At 37.1% G+C, this 19,801-nt stretch overlaps 1 protein-coding gene across 1 annotated transcript in view; it reads right to left on the bottom strand.

Annotated features, from left to right (window-relative positions):
- Nucleotides 1-2,067: 2,067 nt before the first annotated feature.
- Nucleotides 2,068-19,801, bottom strand: part of LOC132546829 (ras-like protein family member 12) — a 30,471-nt gene continuing 12,737 nt past the window's right edge. Inside the window, exons 2-5 of the mRNA XM_060210547.1 lie at nt 9,536-9,592; nt 7,524-7,597; nt 6,107-6,294; nt 2,068-2,481 (exon numbers count right to left, since the gene is read on the bottom strand). Coding sequence (XP_060066530.1) covers nt 2,169-2,481; nt 6,107-6,294; nt 7,524-7,597; nt 9,536-9,592 — 632 coding nt within the window. The 3' untranslated portion in view covers nt 2,068-2,168. The remainder of the gene's footprint in view (nt 2,482-6,106; nt 6,295-7,523; nt 7,598-9,535; nt 9,593-19,801) is intronic.

The raw sequence follows: 19,801 nt of genomic DNA on the forward strand, positions 1-19,801 counted from the left end.
ACCTCGTCACACTATTTACGACCTTAGTGATCACAGGATTATAGTACAGCCGGGATTCCTTACCAACTCGCGCACTATGTGCGTTAGTTCTAGTACGCTCCACACAGATCATTTTTCTGATGAAGGTGACCGCGTAGTCAACAAAACGTCACACTCAATCTTCTACTGGTTGTGTTATAAGAACTTCTATTTTATGTTTTCTTTATGTTAAGCCATTTTACGATAAATTGATCTGGTAAACTTTATTTTACACCAAGTTCCAAATAGTCTCTGTTAAGCCTGCACGTTTTCTTATACATCAAGAAAAAAAAAACTCGTTTCTGTAATTACATCATAATCATTCTTTAACATCTGTAAATGAAGTATTAAGTTATAACATAATGATGGACAGATCGTTATTTGTTATTTGTCTATATCTAAAAGACTCCAAACAAATTCAGCGCATTCCTGAAATCTATAAATGAAAAATAAATATAAAAAACAGGCATTTAGAATGAAAAATGAAAAAAAATGCCAGTGGTAGCTTTTTTTCTGATTCTGAAACCAGTCTGGCACTAGTTTGAGAGTGATATCACCGACCACCCTGTTTAATCTATTAGTAAGTATTGATATAAAAACACCGGCATGACATGAAACGAGACTTCTTGCTCAGTAATATTTAAATTTAGGTTAGACAACACCTATCTTCCAATAATCAGGTACATTACCTGTATTAAGTATAACATCAAATAAGCAATATATATAGGACATTAAAGGAACTTTCATTTCACGGAACAGGTCTTCGAGGATATTTTTGCGAGCCTTGACGAGCAAAAATTAAGACTTTGAGACGGACTTTCATAAAATCTTCCATGAAACGAAAACAAATTGAAGATATTTTTATCAGATAACTCAGTAAAATTACATCATGACTGATTTTAAAGTTGGTTTTGAGGACAAAACCAAACGGAGACCACCATTATGGTTCGTCATTTTCAGCCCTTTGTTCATATTATGACATCACAATCATTTGTGAATTGCACAGCCAATGAAAAACGATCCATGATATATTATACTAGTGACACGTGCACAAAATATTGTTGATTTCGCTAGATTACCGGCGGATTGGATGATGAAAACGGTTTACATTCATTCATGATTCCATCAAATTCTGTAGAACATTAACCCTGACTAAATAAATAAATGATGGATGCAACTATGGCTGCCAAATAATGAACGACGACATTAAATGCTATTTACAAGTGGAAAACTATTATCCAAATTAGACTAAAACTAGCATAGACCTGTTTCGTGTATATACATATTGTACCTGTGTCAGGAAAGGGGCGATTGGGAGTGTATTAGACCCATCGTCGGTTCCCCCACCCCAGACAAAGACGGTATGGTAACAATTAAGTTTTACATGATGATTACCCTTTTACTTGATCAAACTTCTTAATTAAGATATAAATTATGTGTAATTCTGTAAACTGTACCAGGTAATTTGTCTTTAAGTCGGTACGTAATGTAACCTGGATTATAATGATGCGCATTCAACAGGTACATTACATTATTATTAATGGATACTTCTAATAAAGACGGTAACTTTAGTTTATTATTAATGGCTATTTGACGCCATTCTAATCATCCTAGTAACTCAAATATTATTTCAATACATCCAGATAACATGTTTGAAATTTCATGCTTAATAAGAGTCTTAAATTCTTACTGATCACGGAGCTAACGGTAATATCTACTATAACGATCTCAGGAGAGTTGTTTAACATCAACATACTGCAGGTTTTTAAATCAGCATTATCAATATACTGGGAAATGCCCTTCGTTATTGATATATTATGGTATACATGTAGTTTTAATAATGAGCTGCTCCGGTGTTTAGATTTAATTGGAGTGAAAACATAACTTATGAATATATTTTGCTGGAAATGAAACAACTCCCTTGCGTCCTGAACGAAGCCTGCTAAGTCCTGGACAAATAAGCTGATGATTTCCCTGTCTGTTTAAAATCGTAAGACTAAACACGAATTGAGAACACACACGAACAAAACATAGGAGTGAAATAAATAATGATATTAATACACACAATAATTTAATGATCGTATCACAGGTTTCTGACACCACACAGAGCAGTGTCTCTGAATGTTTCGTATAATCCACCAAGCTAAACCTTAATTAAATATCTTAAAGCTTTTGTTGAAAAGTTTGAAGCTAGAACTGTTTTTCTTGGTAGGTCCCTTTTCATCCTTTTTGTCAGGCCCAGCTCGAGGTGATTTCGGTCGCCTCTGGGCGGCATGGAATTTTTCTTCAGAAATGAACAAAGGTTGAAAGTTCATGTGGCGATCTCCTTTTTCACGTTGTATCTCATGTATGATCCCATGGAAAACATCCTCTACGTATTCGAACTCCTCAGCTGCCGTCGTCTCGAAAAACAGACTCTCAAACTCTTGTGCTAGCGAGTTTCCTTCCACTTTACTTATTTGCCTAAAATATTATTGAAATATAGAAATGTAAGTAGATGAATTAGAATACTGAGGTGAAGAAATTATACACCAACATTATACCATAGAAAACAAAAGGAAGATATCACTGTTGAGAATCTGAGATCTCTCTAAGACCACTATAACTGTAAGAAGTACACTGGTATTATCATTTCAATCGATCAGAAATAGATGTTTTTTCAGATAAAAATATATTCATGCCATGTTTCTACAGGGGCAAAGATGCCTTCTTGAGTAACTGTTGGCGAGGTCGACCTACCACAGACCAGACCAGACACATCTGTTTCGAAGCTATCCACTAACGAAATGTTCATCAACAACCGTATGTAATCGGTAGATATAAACACAAACACCACATCTTTATCGGATACCAGACAACCATCGAAAGCAGGGCAACATTTTCACTCACAAAGTACAGCTGTCTACGAAATCTTGAAATCGTCAAACAGAAAGTTCAACTGAACCTTTCGAAGTGTCTTTATTTGAATACTAAAATTATTAAGTGTATTTGATAACCATTTGGTTCCTAAAAAGCCAGAGGGCAACATATCAACCGCGGAAAAGTGTCGAACGACAATGAGGCAGAATACAACATTGTGGCTGAACATCAGATAGGACTTCATAGACTTAAACTTGGTATCACCTAATCAGTACCGTGTGAAGAGGCAGGGCATCATACCCTTACACTAGACATTGGTACCACCTAATCAGTTCCGTGTGAAGAGACAGGACATCATACACTTACACTAGTACCACCTAATCAGTACCGTGTGAAGAGACAGGACATAATACACTTACACTAGACATTGGTACCACCTAATCAGTACCGTGTGAAGAGGCAGGCATCATACACTGAACATCAGATAGGACTTCATAGACTTAAACTTGGTATCACCTAACAGTTCCGTGTGAAGAGACAGGACATCATACACTTACACTAGACATTGGTACCACCTAATCAGTACCGTGTGAAGAGGCAGGGCATCATACACTTACACTAGACATTGGTACCACCTAATCAGTACCGTGTGAAGAGGCAGGACATCATACACTTACACTAGTACCACCTAATCAGTACCGTGTGAAGAGACAGGACATCATACACTTACACTAGACATTGGAACCACCTAATCAGTACCGTGTGAAGAGACAGGACATCATACACTTACACTAGACATTGGAACCACCTAATCAGTACCGTGTGAAGAGACAGGACATCATACACTTACACTTACACTAGTACCACCTAATCAGTACCGTGTGAAGAGGCAGGGCATCATACACTTACACTAGACATTGGTACCACCTAATCAGTACCGTGTGAAGAGGCAGGGCATCATACACTTACACTAGACATTGGTACCACCTAATCAGTACCGTGTGAAGAGACAGGACATCATACACTTACACTAGACATTGGTACCACCTAATCAGTACCGTGTGAAGAGACAGGACATCATACACTTACACTTACACTAGTACCACCTAATCAGTACCGTGTGAAGAGGCAGGCATCATACACTTACACTTACACTAGTACCACCTAATCAGTACCGTGTGAAGAGACAGGACATCATACACTTACACTAGACATTGGTACCACCTAATCAGTACCGTGTGAAGAGACAGGACATCATACACTTACACTAGACATTGGTACCACCTAATCTGTACCGTGTGAAGAGGCAGGCATCATACACTTACACTAGACATTGGTACCACCTAATCAGTACCTTGTGAAGAGGCAGGGCATCATACACTGAACATCAGATAGGACTTCATAGACTTAAACTTGGTATCACCTAACAGTTCCGTGTGAAGAGACAGGACATCATACACTTACACTAGACATTGGTACCACCTAATCAGTACCGTGTGAAGAGGCAGGCATCATACACTGAACATCAGATAGGACTTCATAGACTTAAACTTGGTATCACCTAACAGTTCCGTGTGAAGAGACAGGACATCATACACTTACACTAGACATTGGTACCACCTAATCAGTACCGTGTGAAGAGGCAGGCATCATACACTGAACATCAGATAGGACTTCATAGACTTAAACTTGGTATCACCTAACAGTTCCGTGTGAAAGAGACATTGGACATCACCGTGTACACTTACACTAGACATTGGTACCACCTAATCAGTACCGTGTGAAGAGACAGGACATCATACACTTACACTAGACATTGGTACCACCTAATCAGTACCGTGTGAAGAGACAGGACATCATACACTTACACTAGACATTGGTACCACCTAATCAGTACCGTGTGAAGAGACAGGACATCATACTGAACTTACACATAGACATTGGTATCACCTAATCAGTACCGTGTGAAGAGACAGGACATCATACACTTACACTAGACATTGGTACCACCTAATCAGTACCGTGTGAAGAGGCAGGAATCATACACTTAACAAAAGATAGGACTACATAGACTGAAACTTGGTATCACCTAACAGTACCGTGTGAAGAGACAGGACATCATACACTTACACTAGACATTGGTACCACCTAATCAGTACCGTGTGAAGAGACAGGACATCATACACTTACACTTACACTAGTACCACCTAATCAGTACCGTGTGAAGAGGCAGGCATCATACACTTACACTAGAACTTAGTTACCTTACCAGTACCGTGTGAAAAGACAGGAAACTATAATTTACACTAGACATTGATACCACTTTAACAGTAACCTGTGAAGAGACAGTACACCATAACTTTTGCCAGCACCGTGTGAAAAGATAGGATATCAAAAATAAACTACTATACATCTTACAAGGAAGACATTGTTGCTCCATCAAGACTTTTTTGCAAACTTGAAAGCATATCATTAGTACTTGCACTATACAAAAATCAATATTCCGCACGTATTGTTTGCATGCTACAGGCCTTGTATCAAGAACCTTGACCTTTCGCTTATCGAGAAAAAGTTACTTCAGTATTTCAACACATTTGATCCCTGTGACCTTGAAAGCGGGTCAATGTCATTCATATTAAGTAGGGGTCGAGTCAACTCTCGGAATCTAAGAAATAATTTTCCACTCTCAATGATGTTTCACACCAAATTTGGATGAAATCCATTCAAGCTTTAAGAAGAAGTTCCTTGGGTCGAATCAGATTTCGGAATCAAGGAAATGATTTTCCATTCTCAATGATGTTTCATATCAAATTTGGTTGAAATCCATTCAAGCATTAAGAAGGAGTAGCGTTTTGAAGTAAAGCATTTGGGTCAGATGACCTAAACAGGCATCCTAAAATCTGAATGAAACGTCATTTCACACCCTGCAACCAAAATACATATTGTGACGCGACAATGTCTTTGCAAACTCCACCTGAGTAAAAATCAGATTTTAATTATAGACGAATGTATCTATGATCTGGCTCAGATACACCAACAGCTAAAACTTGCCATAGATTCAGTGCTAAAGCAAAATTCAACATTTTTGAGGAAAACACTTATCTTTTTTTAACCATTTTTGTCTTCAAAATCAAGAAATATCCGAGTTTAATGTCAATATATATTCAACAGTTAAAATCAGAATTTGTATACATACTGCATGACATAATTAATATTTTATAATACGTACCGATACCGTTCGAGATCGATTTTGTTTCCAACCAGAGCTACAGGCGAATCTCTCGAGTTAGCCTTGAGGTATTGTGTGACACTTTCTAAATATTCCCGCGCTTTATCAAAACTTTGTCGACTCGTGATCCCGTACACCACCATGAAGCCGTCTGCCCATCGAAGATACCGCAAGGGGTCGCTGTCCTCCTAGCGGTAAAACAAACAACTAAATTGTTTTAGACTGTTATTCTAGAATTTTTCGGTGTTTTACCAATTGTTACTGTCTCTTCCACTTTATGAATGTGATAATACAATTTGTTTTCCGAAAAAGACTAGTGTTAATTCTGGTATTTATTTGTACCAAATGTAGATAAATAATTTCGTGATGGAATGGTCTTGAGTTAACGGTGTTATTTTATCCCACTTTTATTGAATTTGAATTGTATAATCATTCTACTGACATCTTGATATTTTCGTTGTTGTTTTAAAACAATTCGAAGTATGTTCCAGAACTTAAAAAAAATCAAAATTCTACTATGGACTTTTTTCCAGTTAAATGATTTAAAAGTTCACAAAAATGGGGCATATCTTTTAGGCTGTTTCCATTTCTAAGGCTTTGCTTGGTACGTTCGCCATGGCATGTAAGGTTAAAAGATCGATTCTATTAAGACTAGTTACAGCCATAGATTCGTCTCTATGTGTACGTCTGTTACTTGAGTTACTAGAACCCGTAGCATTTCAGAAGTAGGTCTATTCATAGCCGCTGAAAAAGTTCATGTATCAACAAGTCCTTAGTGAAAACATATTATTTAATCATTCTGAGGACGTGGAACTTCAAAAACAAAGAATTTCAACATGAATACTTTTAACATGAACATTACAAATGGCGATGAAATTGACAGAATGCTCGTAAATACCAAATTCAAAACATAATTTTTCTAAACAATAACCCCATTTCTAGAAATACAATATAATACTTTAACAGTTTATAACAGTGTGTTATAATAATCAATTTAACGGTAACAGCTTTAGTCAAAATGATCACCTCTAAGTTTAAAAAGACTTTCAAATCCAGTCGGAATATCGAGCGCATTTATCGTAAAACACAAATTTTAGGTAAAGGACTGCGTTATATTTGATACGTGTAACGAGATTTTGTTGTCTGATTATTATGCAGCAACCTCATTGCCGCTCGGTTATGAAACTGAATCAGTCCGAGATTCGGATATCCTCACATGTGACCCCAAACTTTGAAAAAAGAGGAAGTATGCGGGGAAGTGGATCTGTGGATGGGTAGTTTAACTGGCTACATTCTCAATGTCATAGGTTCGAATCCCGAATTAGCCCCGCTGTATTAATTGCTACAAATAAACAATGATATGACATCAATGCTATGATAGGTCTTAATCCCGTATTTACTCACTAGTATTACGTACCTTGTCGTAAGTATCCATGACATGAATGCACATTTCCGTTCCGTCTATGTCCTCATGCTTGGTGTATGTGTCCTCTGTAACAAAGATTTCAAAGATTAACTAGTGTGGTGCATTGCGAATTATTCTTGTTGTAAGGAAGTTGGGATTATAGACTAATACAACTTTTGTAACAATAGGATGTTTGGAGTAGCGATAAAAACCGAGGGGCCCTGACTACATGGATGTATTGATGTTCCGAGTACGGATCCTAGACTAATGTATAATGGTGTCCTGAGTACAAGATCACATACGATATGGTTATTGGTGTCCCGAGTATGGGATTCTTGACTACATTACCACTGGTGTCTCAAATGCGAATCCCATTGGACGAAGTTCTATACTACATGGTATTCATGTCCCGAGTTAGAGGCTCTAGACTGCATGGGTATTGATATCACAAGAATGGGGTCCTGGAATACATGTGTATGTCCTAGACGACATGGAAATTTGGTGTCCCGAGTACGGGTTCCTAGATGACATGGATATTGGTGTACCGAGTACGGGGTCCTAGACGACATGGAAATTGGTGTTCCGAGTACGGGGTCCTAGACGACATGGATATTGGTGTCCCGAGTACGGGGTCCTAGACGACATGGATATTGGTGTCCCGAGTACGGGGTCCTAGACGATATGGATATTGGTGTCCCGAGTACGGGGTCCTAGACGACATGGATATTGGTGTCCCGAGTACAGGGTCCTAGACGACATGGATATTGACGTTCAATGTTACATCAGTATGGATGACGCGAGGACAGTGTTTTTGACTACATGGATATTGATGTACCTGATACAGAGGCGTAGACTACATGAACACTGTTGTCACGATGGTGGATCCCTACACAACATGTACACTGTTGTCACGATGGTGGATCCCTACACAACATGTACACTGGTGTCACGATGGTGGGGCCCTACACCTACACAACATGAACACTGGTGTCCCGAAGGTGGGGCCCTACACAACATGAACACTGTTGTCACGATGGTGGAGCCCTACACAACATGTACACTGTTGTCCCGATGGTGGAGCCCTACACAACATGTACACTGGTGTCACGATGGTGGGGCCCTACACAACATGTACACTGTTGTCACTATGGTGGGGCCTACACAACATGTACACTGGTGTCACTATGGTGGGGCCCTACACAACATGAACACTATTGTCACGATGGTGGGGCCCTACACAACATGTATACTGATTGTCTCGATGGTGGGGTCCTACACAACATGAACACTGGTGTCCCGATGGTGGGGCCCTACACAACATGTACACTGGTGTCACTATGGTGGAGCCCTACACAACATGTACACTCGTGTCACGATGGTGGGGCCCTACACAAAATGTACACTGTTGTCACGATGGTGGGGCCCTACACAAAATGTACACTGTTGTCACGATGGTGGGGCCCTTCACAACATGTACACTGGTGTCACTATGGTGGGGCCCTACACAACATGAACACTGATTGTCTCGATAGTGGAGCCCTACACAACATGTACACTGTTGTCCCGATGGTGGAGCCCTACACAACATGTACACTGGTGTCACGATGGTGGGGCCCTACACAACATGTACACTGTTGTCACTATGGTGGGGCCTACACAACATGTACACTGGTGTCACTATGGTGGGGCCCTACACAACATGAACACTATTGTCACGATGGTGGGGCACTACACAACATGTACACTGATTGTCTCGATGGTGGGGTCCTACACAACATGAACACTGGTGTCCCGATGGTGGGGACCTACACAACATGTACACTGGTTTCCGGAGTATAAGGTCCTTGACTACATGAACACTGATGTCCCGATTAACAAATTTTCGTTTTCGTCACAAATATTTCATATATTATATACAATCCGAGCTTCAATACAATATTCGGTTATCAATTTCTTATACCTTACATACAGTGTTCAGAAATCAATAAAAAGGATAGTTTATAGGTAAGAAAATCCTTAGTTACCTATGTTAGGATCATACTCCATGATGAATCGTCTGGTTATGTACTTCACTGTTAAAGCTGCAATGGAGAGAACACGGGTATTAGGCATATATTACTGAGGAACACAACAACATATACATATGTATCTACACATATCAACAAAACCTTAAAGGGCTCTTTTGTTAACTACTACATGAACATTTCCACAAGAAATGACATTCATAGAGCTATGAATCAGCGTTATTTTTGCATTTTTAATCTCACATCCTATAACAAGAATTAATGATAAGACACATTACAGAAGTTTCCAACTAAGTTTGAACTACGTAACTATGTCCATGCTCCAAGGTCACTGCGTCCATACTCCAAGGTCACTACGTCCATACTCCAAGGTCATACTAATGTCATTGGTCATACCATACATATCTTTTAACGATACCACCTTTGGTCACTTGATGTACTTCACATTTCAGTAACATAACTTCTTAATAAAGAAATGTTTATCCCTATCGTACCAATCAGACGTAAATGTGACCATTTTGGGCCACCGAAGAAACCGAAGAATATCTTGTAACTTTACAAGGTGATTCTAATGCACATACAAGTGTATATTTTCTGTAATTCAGCGCATTGTTCAATCCTAATACTGACAATGACAATGTATTATAGATAATGTTGAATCATACACTCTTATAGAAAAGCTTATTTCATCGTACACTTGTAATTAATGTAAAGTTTGTAATAAGTGGAGCTGTAGTTAAACTCGCACGTGCACCATGTACATGATACAGTTCGTGCGAGTTGATACAAAAGATAATGTCATGGCTTGTTGTCCTTTAGGTTCGTAAACGTCCTTGAAGTCAGGTTTGGCAGAGAATAGGAGTTATGAATTTCCAGCTTATCTCTAGGGAAACCACACGTCAGTAAAGGTCGCCAGTACTCTGGCTAGCCTTGAAGACTTGTTATCTTTAATTGTAGTTTTAACATTTATAGCTGTGTTGCCACACGTGTAATATTCTGTTGCACAGACGGTGTAAGCGTTGTACGTGTATTGTATTACACACGTATCTGATTAACTGTGGAATCACGTGTTAGAGAGTTTGAGTAATTTTATCTGTTATATTGAGCAACTGACAGTTCGTGCCGATTAGTTTTGTTTCTATATTAAAATTGTTAGTTACCAGGTTCAAGAAAGATATATTTCTGCCCCGTTCCGATATCTCTAAAAGATACTTCCCGTGTATTTATACAAGTCTCAGACGACTATGTGCCGGAATCTGACGATTAATGGGGGAACATAAATCGAGACTATTTTAGCTAAACGTCTCTCCTCGAAGTCGGCGGGGGTCCACTGCCTTTATCACCATGTATCAGATACAAGCACCATTTGTAGACTTCCGAAAAGTTTGATATGATCTCTGTGTTAGAAAAAAGATCAGAATGTATGGTTAACTACCCTGTGTTGTGATACATTAGCGTGGGATTGTATTGATGTTACTGTGATAATCTAAGATACCAATTTAGTCCAATACCTCAAGCAAATAAGTTAAAAAAAAAACCAAATAAATATTATTCTTTTTTTTTCTCATATTCGTTATGTGTAATGTTGTTGGTAAACTTTAGAATACTGGGATGGAAGTCCTAGTATATTGCTATATTTTTTCAGTATTTGAATAATATACTAGATATGTTATTTTATGTGACTGTATATTTTTCGTTCGGAAAATGATTATTTCATATTCAATTATTCCAAACTTTGTGAAAAGAAGTGAAATATATTATCTTGAAAGATTGGGTCATCCTTGACACTATGTTGAACTGCTCTGTTAAATTTTCGCTGTTGTCATTGTTTTAAAATCAGTTTATCTTCGCGATGACATGTTTTAGTGAATCAAACAGGTATTAATTATTTCTAACAACTGTTCCGAGAGGCGAGCTCCGCGTAAATAACTCCCTCGCGAAAACTGATTGGTTTACAGTGTTAATCATGTCCAATCGTCCCGGCACCAAAGTAGTTCACGCACGGTCGCCATTCTCTACCAGGCACCGCCATGCTTTTTGTGTGAAATTAACTAGCAACGGGGAATTTTGGTCACCTTGGTGGTGAGCGAGACCGAAGGGTACGGTTTCTTCGAAGCGACAAATAGATATTGAACATTTGTAGCTCATAGGTACAATTCGATATCCAGACTTTTATATTTTGTGGATTTTGTCCACTCTGATATTTCATTCAAATCTTCCTTTAAAATATTTTGTATTTTGTAAGTAACCTTTGTATTCGGCTATCACTTACTCTACACCCGAAACAACCCCCCCCCCCCCCCCCCCCAAAAAAAAAAAAAAAAAAAATGAACACAAAGAAATCTTGAAATCAAGCACCTCTGAAAATTGTTCAACTCTAATTGAAAAGAAGTAGAAATCAAACACTATACTTGGTATTAAATATTTTTTTCGGCAAAGTTGATGCATTCAAATTCCGGACGATAAGTTATTTAAATACTATTTTATTTTCAAAGATTGTTGTAGTGCAAAAGCACACGTAATTCAATAGTTAAGAAACCAAGTACGAAGTACAGTATGCACGTATATTTACCAGTCTCCGCAATATTCCTATCATCCTCGTGTAGAAAAAACTACTACTGCTCATCTTAATGAATTATATCAAAAAAGTTCACTTAATACTGCCTAGTATGTATTTGTGCAGTGATAAGTTACAAAGGTGTGTTAGTCTGTGTGTTAATAGATACGTGTTACTTATCTGTTGTCATGACACCTAAACATTCATCACCTGTAGAAATCGTCAGATAAACAACACATTATTTATACCCTATAAACATTATGGGATAGATATTTCACACATTATTTACCTCCTTTAACGATAAGAGGTTAAGCTGCCCCAGTTATCTGTGTGGACTGATGCATTTGACAGAGGTAAACTAATGCGTTTCCTAAAATAAACATAAAAGTGTAGATATTTTGTCTAACAATTTTATTTGAAAACCTTTTCACAGAAACACAAAGGCACACATCACATACTGAACAAGAATCAGTGAAATAACACTGTTTGCTTTGATAAACATGTAAAATGTTTGTGTTTTATCAGTCAAGTTTAACTTCCTTACAACAAAAGGTGACAATGATTTTATTTCCGATCGATGATAGTTGTGTCACAAAACCTTTCGACTTCTATAAATGTAAACACGTATCACCCGAATCGATACAGTTGTACTGCTAAGAAGACATAGAACATGTTTCGAATTGAAAATGGTAATAAAGATTTGAAGATGGATTTCTAAACGAAATGCCTCTCCAGTATCATGTTTGTTTTGTCACAAATTTTGTAGAGTTTTAACCACATCGTTTCCCTCTTGAAATCATGCAGTCGGTGGTAGTGGAAAAGTTATATTCATATACTTGTAATACAAGGACGTCGCTCGCACGAAAACGTAAGATAGATAGGTAAATCATGATAGGTAATCTTACCATTCAGTTAAAGAATATCCCAATAAAGATTTTTTCTACAAAGTATAAGATTCCAATTAAAAGTGAACACTTTGTTAATTAAAAACACATATTATATTTGTTTTAATGGGCATTTCTCAGTTTCGTTCTACGAGACACAAGAACGGATTATTTCAACACAGAGATAGTTTTTCGGGAGATGATAGGTTTATATAATGCGGAATGCCAGTTACAGACGGTAATGATATGGATGTGTGTTTGGGAAAATAAATTGCGTTAGGCCTATAGTTCTTGTCAAAGAAAACCGAAAAAAAATGTTCTGAGGACCATTATAATCTAATTTAATTAATGAGGTTTCAAAGTCATGAAGTGGACGTTTATAAAACCAATTGTGTGTGATTAAATTCAATACCATTGTTAGATTAAAGTTACATTTAGAATTATTGGACATTTGCAATGGAATAGAGAAAGTGAGATTTGCTAGAGATCAGAGATTGAGTTAATGTCAGTTAATTATCTAATACAGGGAAGTCATTCATGTTAATCCTTTCATACAGTGATTCATTGTTTAATTAAATTGTCGATCAGTTGTTGTTATAACGATCTGCTTTCTTGAATGGGTGTTGAGGAATTTGTGACATCGTTTTAAAAAGGGCGTTTGATATACAAGGTGAACTAGCGTTTTTGGATGAACGGCATAATTCTAAGGACTGATTCTGAAACATCTGTAAAATGAAATAGAATTAGCGGCGTAGTTAGAAAACTTGATTTTATTATCCTAAAAAATTACCTCCCCTTGACACCGAAGGACGAATTTTAACAGGCTGTGGGGTGTGGATCTGGGACATGCCTCTGTGATATAAACCAGCGATTCCCACTTAACAACTACTAAAAAAGCAAGAGAATATTTGAGGTTGTTTTTTTTTCTTATATAGTACGTGTAGTAAACACGATCCGTCGTATCCACATACAATTCCTTACTACCCCTTCCTGCCAGCATTAACAGGGCGTGTGGCGCTCTAATTCTGAAATTGACACTATCTATCAGCACGAGATAGTACCCCCCTCTGGCTGTCACTTTCCTCCTAGAGATATCCTGAACGGAGATTGTGAAATGACCTCTGCTGCACATCGTTTGTTAACGTTACAGCACGTGGATTTCACGTGTAAACTACGTTCTTAAACATGCTTGATCTTTTTGTATGAAGATGACATACAAACTTATACTCGATCAACAGAAGAAGCTTTAAGCATCATAGCTCTTATTCTATTTGTGTAGAATGTTTGGTTGATGCTATCTTGTCTAGCTCTCGCATGTTTTGTGTTCACCAACGCCATTAAATGTTATACTCTTGAATTTGTAAGTGTTGCGTTTGGCTGACTAATATTTAGGCATCATCAGGGAAGTTGAGTATTAGATATAACATACTCGCCTTTTTTTATTTGGTTGAGAAGGTATGTTGTTGATCAAGATGGATTGTTTCTAGGGTATTGACCGTTTGTTTCTGTTTCTAAATCAAACATTTAGACAAGTTCTATTGACACCGAACTAGCGCCAATTATACAGTCATGATAGACACTGTGCCGACCCAATCTGTGGAGCACCAGCTAATACGCCAAAGATGTCGATATGCTTATAGCCAAGGCGGTGGCTAATTCATAGCTCTCACAGATAAAGCAGTTGCACACACTATCAGAAGACACGATGGGTTTCCTGTAATGCATACCAGGAAGTATGAAAACACATTTTCTGAGCGATAAAATTCTGTGGTATAATTATAGAATAGTTAGAGGAAAGGTGGCAAGTATACAGCACCATACCACCTCGGTAAATGTCATGCGGGTCGATTTAGAATACATCAATTTGGTAAAAAAATATTTTAAAACCACAAGTAGATTGAAACTCTATTAGAATAGAAACAGAAAAAAACATGATTCAGAAAGAATTTCTGAGAATGATATTAGAAATGATTTTTTTAACATCAAATAAGTTATTCTACGTCACATATGTAAAACTCCTTACGGCTGAATTGTATAGCTTATCTCTAGTGCGACTACTGATATTTTACTCTCTCCGTCTCCTATCTCAGTAGTAAACACGGTTAGACATAAACAGATACAATTATGACGTTATCTTAAATTGGTGTTTCATTTAAGAGCCATCTTGATCATCTTGCTGACCTGAACATACCTCCATTGCTAAAGAGTTTCATCGCGCACGTATGTAGGATGTAGAAGAGAGATGCAGTGCAAATTGATTTGTAAGTTATTGTTGTTTATAGACAAGCAAGCATTTCACTGCATACCTTTTTTATATTCATTCGCTGCTATTCTTTGTCAGTTTATTTATACGATATTTTCAGTTTTAGGTTGCTTATCAAGCTGACGTGATAACCATAACTGTGGGCACTTTGGTTCTATTGAAGAAGTTGCTCAAACATTATAACAAGTCGCGCACTCATTTTACCTAAGTAAGAAGTGCAAAAAATACACCTCGCACAAGGAGTTATTTGAGCTTTTTATGATGCTTCATGGAATTCACAGAAAAAATATCAGACTTCAGTATTGGCTAAATGAAGTAGGAAATGTACTCTAAACCTACATTCCTAATTTTGCTTGTACACTTCTAACGAATTTAGCCTTCATAAGTACAATAAGGTCGCAACAGCCGCATATAATGTTTAGCATATGGAAATGAAAAAAACAGTCTTCTCAGTCGGGAAAAATTGGTAAACAAGAGTTTGGCAAAGTCGCTATCTTTAGCGATCATGGAGGTGCCAACAACGTTATCTCGGGAACACTTACAACAATTGGGCTGTACCTGTAGGTAAACGCACCAATAGCCTTTGTTTTTCCAGGAGAATTCTGCCAGTGTTTATGAGAAAAACCTAATTCCGGTTTCTGTTATGTTTTCATTGCCTTGTTATTAATATTGCATAAAACAAACCCTATAAAGAGTGATTGCTCAAATCAGAAAGATGTAAACAATATAATAATGTTTTGAACAATAACAAAAAGTTTATAATTAAATATGAAAAACAAAATTTCAGAATGTAGTTTAATTATCAAGATCTGCCATAACATGTATACCATGTTAATGTTTTCATTTATTCTGGGTGTAGGCGGTAGGTGCGGGGCAATCGCTTTTTATGTGTGGGAGATCTCTACAGAGGATTTTGCAGAGTGTGTTGGTAAGGTTTGATGTTAATTTTTTTAGATTGCCTTGTAATATAACAAAAACATGTACGCCATAAAAATTAAACTTATCTTTTCATCAATTCCCGCAGATGTTTCAAGTCCCGTTGTTTTTCACTCAAGTACGGACAAACGACTCCCCACTGTACCGCCTACTCTGATAACATTCAATGTTTAGAATTTCGTGCACCGTATGACACTTCTGCGTCTGTTTTTTACATTCATTCCGAACATTTTCACCTTTTCTCAGTCTGGATTTCCTAAGTTTCAATCATTTAGACCCTTAACGTCACTGACGAATCCTAAAAGGTCGAATCACAAACAGCTGCATGTAGGATGCAATTTACTTCAATGATTGGTTATACAACATCTTATTCTAAACTTCTGTTGAAAGAGTTGTGGGTAGCTGATGGATATAAAATTAAATATGGGAGGACCAGCGAGGAATATGAAAAGCGAATCAATCCCAACAGCACGAGACAGGTTCGTGATGTGGGTTTTCTGAGAGTGACCGCACTCCTTGATACTATAGTGGGGTATGATGACGCCGACTCAATTGTATCAAAATAGTACATACGTTTTACCCCTCCCGAAATACAATTAATGTATCCCAGTCTTCACATCACATATCTCATTCTATTTGATAAGTACATCAGAGAAGCGTTACACCATAACATATATACACGGGCTCATGTTTCATGTCTGATAAGGGGACTTCATTTGTTTGTTTATGTGTATGTTTGTGATAGTTAAATACCAGGCTAGTGGTAATGTTACCTTTCAGGAAGTTCTTTACATTTCCAATACAGCGTCTCATTACATTTGCACTTCACCGAGAATGTTGCTTTTCTCCCATGGTTCAATGTTCGCGGTTACATTAAAGTTTTGATTTAAAAGAATGATTTTTCTGCGGGAGACAATGTCTTTTTCAATGGAAATATATATAGTTATCAGTATCATTCCTTCCTTCACTATTAACTGCAATGACAGGATACTAGTGGCGATTCTACGTAAATAGATTAGAGACACAATATTTTGTAAATAAGTATGTTATATTAACAAGAAAAGAAGATTCATTCTTATGATCGTTTTCGTAGTCATCAATTCGGCTCATGAAATTGGTCATATCTAAATTAATCTATAGTGTTTGCAAAATGGAAATTGTCAAATATGTTTTTGATGAATGAAGCAAATTCATTAATATCGCCATGGATATTTTTGAGGTAATTGAGCACAGATATAAAAGGCGATATTAAACACCAGAGTTAAAACTGATACCTACATGAAATAAAGAAACAGGTATACACATACATCAATAGAGATAATGACGTCATGTCTGCAATGAAACTCCTCCCGCAAAAATTCTATTTTCATTTGTGAGATAAATTCTCCAAATGAACTTATTACAAAACTGGAATTTCGGGAGTGTTAACTGTGGGAAGGGTTACATTTAAGAGCTTATATACATCTACATTTCAAAAATAGAAAGTGATATCGCCAGGTATTCACGTTGTTTCATTAGCGAGTGTGGGAGTGAGAGGTGTCTGTTGAAGTAATGTCACTATGGGATAGTGTACACAGGGTGTATTTACAACCTATTTCTGGCACTCCACAGAGGGGTTCTACAAGTGCAAAATCGTCAACATGGAGAATATCTAACATGTTTTAATCATCAATTTTACATTTTTGTACTTAAATAATAAAGTGAGACACGATCATGTGCTGAAAGTTATCACGTTTACATGTTATTCCTAAGTGTCAAAATGAAGATGGCAAATGCAACACGTGTGATGTCCACGTTATCGTGTATAAGGAAGGTCAGGTCTAGCAACAGACTGTCTGTCTATTACCAAACAAACGTGTTTCAAGAGTCAAGAATACACTTCCGTCACTTACATATATCTAGTGATAGAAAGAGCGTTTGTGTGTTGATTTCATTACTGGTGCTAATAACATGGGGAAAGTTCCCAATAAGTGCTTGTACCGTATGCTATCTAATAGAGGGGTACGTTTATACAACTATTTACTGGAGGAACCGACTGAAATGTGTTGAGGGAAGAAACAGCATTGGAATTTGAAATGAAAATAATAAAATCCAGCCATATATCTCTGTTTACTGAGAAAGATTGGCACATTCATCCTTTTTTCAAGTAAGAATGAGATATATGTGTTCTTGATGGTTTTATTCTTACAGTGGTATCAAGACACAAAAGTCACATTTAGTGTCAGAGATAGCATGCTCTGTGGATGCTATTGGCGGTACCCAACTTCTGGTAAAATGTCAGGATTGTATTTGTAAAACCGAAATAGCATCTGTTTTTTTCCTTCCTTTTTTCGTGTTTCTATAATATCCATTATGTTTGTTTATTATTTAAAGCTTTCCTTTTAAATGCATTTTATCGTGACATACGTTGATGGAGCATGTGCTGTATACGATATGGTTGTATTTACAGCCCGGTGTAGTAGGAATAAGAATTATTGCTAAAGAAGAAGTTATCAAAGGTATTTGGTTTTGATAAAAATATGTTTTCAACAAACAGCCTTCGCATTACGCTACATTTCCAAAGTGACAGTATAATGTGAAGCTTAATAAAACATATTCTTTTTGTTGTAGCCAAATGTTTTTTCCACAACTTTAATGTAATATCTGATGCTATCAATGCTTAACAAACATCAAATACTATGTGTATTTTATTGTTCTATACATCAATAGTAGCTACATCGCAGGTATATTTGGTACCAAAAATATCTCATCCCTTCCAACATTGAGTTTTTCAGAATCACATCGTGTATTCCGGAATTTCGTACACAGAGTTCATACTGTTTCCTGTTTTATATAAAAAAAAAAGTGCTTTAATGGCACAAGAAATGGTCTGTTCACTGGTGAGGAGGCCTAATTAAGTTGTACTAATTGGGGTACCGATAAGATGACAGAGGTCATTAACTCGCCACTAACTCTACTTCCTTTCGGTAATTAGTGCATAGATAACACATAGTCTCTTCTGGTACTAAATTTTACATGTCAGTATGATCAACATGCTTTTGTTTATGTAACGGTCCGAGGTGACCCGATTATAAAAGAGGCTAAAGTTAATGTACCATTCACGGGAGAGTGCGAAATTGCGAAGGAAGCAGGTCTGAATAAAGCACGATTTTATACCTGCAATTGAGATAACGCCAACACGTGTATTTTGCTGACGTGCATTGGAAATTGCAAAACAGTGATATGTCCGAAGTAAGTATGTACTCACGCGAGTATAAATAACTATAAATAACAAGAGAATATTGAAATGTACATAAGTCGTAATTCAAACTCAAACTTAACAAATTTCAGAGTTATTTACAAAGGCGCTTTGGTAGACATTGCTGGTGAACTTGGTATTGAAGGCACTATTCATTGTCTTTTTACACTATTTAAAAGGGAAATTAAATTGTTTTGATGAAATAGAAATCGTTTGTCATTGAACTGTGTCCCTATAATTGTATAGCGTACCTGGATAATTCTGTGTCTCTATTTTGAACATTAGATCTTCAATCAACTTGGACATTTTGCTACTGTTGGCAATATGAAATGTACATGTAAACGCGGGGATTTAACAATTAAGAGAGAGAGAGAGACTGGTGTTAATC

This window comes from Ylistrum balloti, unplaced genomic scaffold (assembly GCF_031769215.1).
Source record: "Ylistrum balloti isolate Yb309-2 unplaced genomic scaffold, AGI_CSIRO_Ybal_v1 Utg369916, whole genome shotgun sequence".
Classification (NCBI taxonomy): Eukaryota; Metazoa; Mollusca; class Bivalvia; order Pectinida; family Pectinidae; genus Ylistrum; species Ylistrum balloti.